This window comes from Apium graveolens, chromosome 8 (genome assembly GCF_009905375.1).
Source record: "Apium graveolens cultivar Ventura chromosome 8, ASM990537v1, whole genome shotgun sequence".
NCBI lineage: Eukaryota > Viridiplantae > Streptophyta > Magnoliopsida > Apiales > Apiaceae > Apium > Apium graveolens.
Window position 1 is genome coordinate 29,672,086 of NC_133654.1, and position 4,859 is coordinate 29,676,944.

Consider the following 4,859-nt stretch of genomic DNA (forward strand, 5'->3'; position numbering starts at 1 on the left):
TACTCAGAAAAAGAATTTATAAAATCCATATATTTCCTATAAAATCATAATTAACATAAAAATAAATAGGAAGATATGACAATTATCTATATTTTATGTTGGACATATAAAAATTACAATACTCAATTTATATTATTTTTTAAACATTCAAACACATATATCACTTAACAAATAATTCACAGAGTAATTACTGAACATACATAATATTTATTTATTAGCAAAAATAATTACACGATATATCCCAGATATTACAATGACAGCTCCAATGTACATAGTACAAATGAAGATGTGGTTGCTGTCAAGTAAGTTAGGGAAAAAAAGAAGGAATTCCTTAAGACACACAATGTGACTGAGTGGACTCTTGATAGTGGTAATTTCATGGATGATAATGAGGGACAAGGAGGTGTTTTATCTGACTTGAGTGATTTTGATGATTGTGATGTAGAAATGTGGGTTGCCAATAGTACAGATGATGATGATGATGAATTTAGGTACCCTGCTTTTAATGAAACAAATGACATGAGTGATCCCAAATTTGAGGTTATAATGGTTTTTAGCAGTGCTAGTACATTTATAAGTGCTGTCAGAAATCAGTCCATTAAACATAGGAGGGCAGTGGAGCAGCTTAGGAACTTTGGACATAGGGTTCAATTTATATGTGAAGATCCCAAGTGCAAGTGGAAGATTTATGCCTCCCCTAAGACCAACTCTGCTAGTTTCCAAATCAAAAACTACCAAAGGACTTATGAGACCTTTAAGCAGAAGAATATGACATCATCTTGGATTGCAAAACATTATGAAAATGACATAAGAATGAATCCAACCTGGCCAATGCCTGCTTTTCAGAAAAAAATTGTGAATGATTGGAGATGTGAGATCAGTATCCATACAGTGGGAAGGGCAAAAAGAATGGCACTTGCTGATATCAAGGGGGACCATATTAAATAGTATGGTTTGATATGGGACTACATAAAGGTAGTGAAAAAAGCTATGCCTTATAGCACTGTTGAACTAGTGTTAGAAGAACCTACACCTGAAAATGAGGAGGTTTAAAAGAATCTATGTGTGTCTAGGCCCTGTTAAGAAGGGTTTTAAAGCTGGATGTAAGCCAATAATAGGGCTTGATGGTTGTCATCTAAATGGACCATATGGAGGGCAATTATTAGCTGCTGTTGGGACATATTCCAATGATGAAATGTATCCCATTGCATGGGCAATAGTTGAGGCAGAAAATACTGAATCATGGAATTGGTTTTTAGAGCTCTTGGCAACTGATGTGGACATTCAAAACAGTGGAGCTTGGACTTTCATTTCTGATAGACAAAAGGTAAGAAATTAGTTTGTCTTGATATGTTCATAATCATAAAAAGCTAACTGCATATTATTGTTTTTGCGGGGTTTGATCAATGCACTTGTAAAATGTTGTACCAAATGCAGAGCATAAATTCTGTGTCATGCATTTGTACAGAAATATGTATAAGATACATGAAGGGATTGGCCTAAGAACTCTGTTATGGATGGCTTCTAGAGCTACAACAGATTATATGTTTAACAAACATATGGAGGAACTAAAAAAGGTAATGCTACTGCAATTTCATTTCATAATTCATAGTACCAATTTCCTTAGTTGCTAATTTTATAATTTTAACTTTAGTTATCCAAGAAGTGTTATGCATGGCTAATGGAGAGGCCTAGGTCACAGTGGTCAAGGTCTGCATTTTTGACAACATGTCTATCAGGTATGTTTGTCAACAACCATTGTGAGGTATTTAATAATAGCATTGGGGAGTATAGGGACCTGCCAATTATTGGCCTACTGCAAGGTATACATAAAGTTGTTATGGAAAGAATTCAGACAAGGAGGGACAAAATGCTGCAATATGCCCAAATGCAATGAGAAAAGTTAGCAAGTAAGGCCATCATGCTTCTATTATAATATTTGCTTTAGTTAATTTATGCAACAATACTTACAAGAGTAAAATACATGTAAATTATGGAAATTGGTTTTAGTGGGAGCTGTATGGTTCAGTGGAGTGGAGCAAGTAAATATTTATGCACAATGACTGATGGTGGGCATGAGATAGTGGTAGACTTGGACTCTAAGTCTTGTGCATGTAGAAAATATGACCTAACTGGATTACCATGCTATCATGCTTGTGCATGCATAAAATGGAAAAATCTAGAAATGGTTGACTACATTCACAAGACCTATTATAAGGATATGTTCTTGAGCACATACACATACACAGTAATGCCAATAAATAGTGAACAATATTGGGGGAAGACCCCATTTCCTACACCATTGCCTCCAGAAATTAAAGTGCAACCAGGAAGACCCAAGAAAAAGAGGAACAAGAGGAATGATATGTCGGTGACTGTGAAAGGAAATGTTTGCAAGCTTAAAAGGATAAATACAAAAGGAAGGTGCAGTCATTGTGATGAAGAAAAACACAATGCCAGATCATGTCCAGCAAATGTACTTGTAATATTAATTTGTATGAATTACTTAATAAGTTGTGTACTACATAATATTTCATGTTGCATTATCTGATTAAGTTTTTTATGGTGATAGAAACTGAATAAGCCACCTTGTGGTGCTCAAGGATCCAGTAAGAAGAAAAGGGTCCCACAAGAGGCTAACAAACCAAAAAAAGTCCCACAATCAATGGTTGCAACTCCTCCCACAGATGTACCTACTAGCATCACACAACCAGTGCCAAATGTCAATTCACGGACTACTCAAGGTGGGATTTTTAAATCTTATATCCAGCCTGAGTTAAAAACACACCTATGGAAATTCAACCACAGAAATTTACTGTCAAGGGGAAGCAAACTACTAGTGTAAAAGAAATTGAAGCTTCTAAGAATGCAAGAAAGGAAGAGAAGCTACCAATATGGAAATTATAATCTTGAGGTCTATGACAAGAATTTTTTGTTAAATTATTTCCTTGATTTAGGCACTGTATTTTTTTGTCAGTTTCAAATTTTGAAACTAAATTAGCATAGTAAGGTGCAGTTTCAATTGCAAACAAATATTAAATATGTAATTCACTCAAAGTTATTGAGATGGTAACTTCTGTAATGTAATAACATTTTGCAGTTTCAAGTCTATATATTATTATTATTTTGCTTACAGTTTTCTTCCACCATAGACACATTTGTATGCATTAGTCTTCCTTGTTAGTAACATGACTTGCATGCATTGGCTACTCATAGTCCTGGTCTACATTCAAACATTATAACTTGTAAACTTCTTAAATTACCACCTACTAGCCATTAAAACCTAAAACCAACTGGTACTATAAATACATGTACCTATTTACCTTGTTTTCTATAGTACAACACAAATTATAACACACAAACAACTACCAAAATGGCCTCTTGGAAGAAACATATCCCAAACTACTGTAAACTCAATTTTTAGGGACTTTTTAACAGATCACAAATGAAGAGCTCTGTTGGCTGCATAATAAGGGACAGTAATGGAGACTGGGTGAGGGGTTGTGGTGGTGTCATAGGCTTGGAAATACCAACCACTTCACAGTTGTGGGAAATGTATTATGGTCTCAAACTAGCATAAGAGCATGATAAATTAAGGTTGATGGTTGAATGTGAAGATGCTGAAGTGTTAGGTAATGAATCACACACAGAGGGGGGGGGGGTGAATGTGTTTTTCTGATTTTAGGCTTTTCTTGAAAGATAACGGTTGAACAAAGTAAATTAAATCTTGTATAGAAAAGTGTTCATGCAGAAATTAAACTTGCACAAAATAAAGAACACAGATCTTCAAAACTCACTTAATTTTTGTATTAAAAATTAAGATGCTTTGCTACAAAATTTCTAAGCTCTTCGAAGTTAAAGAGCTCAGCTTCTTCTCGAAAGTGTTACAAGAATTTTGATCTAAATTGTTACTTCTAACTAGAGGACCAGTGTTAACTTTATAGCTCAGTTAACTGCTAGTTTACACAGTGGATAATAAATATGCTATTAGCTTTTCTAAACTGTCACTTGTCATTTCTAATTATAGAAAAGCAAATCTTCCATTTTTGGCTTAGCATATCTTTAGCATCCCGTGTTTACTTTAATCTTCCTTTGTCAGTTAATCTTTGCCATTGATCTTGCACACTCTTTAAGCTGCTTTTTTTAGACTTGTCAATCCAGCTGTTGGATTGTTTGTTGATTGTTTATCTTGGATATTAAACTGATCTGCAATTCTGTACTTTGAGACTGTACTTCGAGATCTCCAGTTTGATTCATTTGAACACTTGACATCTCGATAAGTACAAAGGCTTATCGAGATCTCTAGTACTCCATAATGAGTTTGGCTTGTAGAGGTCTTCAGCTCATCGAGATCTCTAGTCTTTATAACTTCACTTGACTTGTAGATATCTCTGAGTTCTCGAATGGATATAGACTTGTCGATAACTCTGAGTTCTCTAGTGAAAGAATGACTTGTCGATATCTTTTTGAGTTCTCGAGTAGCTTTCCTGACTTCTCTACTCCCGGTGGATATTTCTTATCCATTGAGTAGATATTGCTCATCCGTCAAGTAGATGTATAGCTTATCCGTCGAGTAGATATTGCTCATCCGTCGAGTAGATGTTAATCATTCATCGAGTGGATATATAGCTCATCCGTCGAGTAGATATTGCTTATCCGTCGGTACTCTCTGGAGTTTGAATGACTTCTCGATAAGTCATTCTGGAGTCGAATGACTTCTCTATAACATTAAATCTGTGACTTGTAGAGATCTTGACTTAGAAAATTTTTCTCCAAACAGATTTATTCAACTCCAAGCTTCTTCAAAATTCTTCTGAGGCATGATCTTCTTGATCTTCTTTCAGATTGAATCCTTAGGC

General features: G+C 34.9%; 1 protein-coding gene across 1 annotated transcript; it reads left to right on the forward strand.

The window, feature by feature from the left end:
* Nucleotides 1-1,039: 1,039 nt before the first annotated feature.
* Nucleotides 1,040-2,907, forward strand: LOC141679444 (uncharacterized). Its single transcript, XM_074485947.1, has 7 exons — nt 1,040-1,327; nt 1,482-1,577; nt 1,655-1,739; nt 1,856-1,910; nt 2,011-2,476; nt 2,573-2,689; nt 2,809-2,907. Exons 1-7 carry the CDS (start codon nt 1,040-1,042, stop codon nt 2,905-2,907), a joined length of 1,206 nt encoding a protein of 401 aa, XP_074342048.1.
* Nucleotides 2,908-4,859: the final 1,952 nt, after the last annotated feature.

What these genes read in the sequence shown, in the direction of transcription:
- LOC141679444 (XM_074485947.1), top strand. Translation starts at nt 1,040, where the DNA reads ATGAGGAGGTTTAAAAGAATCTATGTGTGTCTAGGCCCTGTTAAGAAG. An exon ending in ATATGGAGGAACTAAAAAAG is followed by an intron (nt 1,578 to 1,654) that starts GTAATGCTACTG and finishes TTTTAACTTTAG; the next exon opens with TTATCCAAGAAGTGTTATGC. An exon ending in GCAATGAGAAAAGTTAGCAA is followed by an intron (nt 1,911 to 2,010) that starts GTAAGGCCATCA and finishes AATTGGTTTTAG; the next exon opens with TGGGAGCTGTATGGTTCAGT.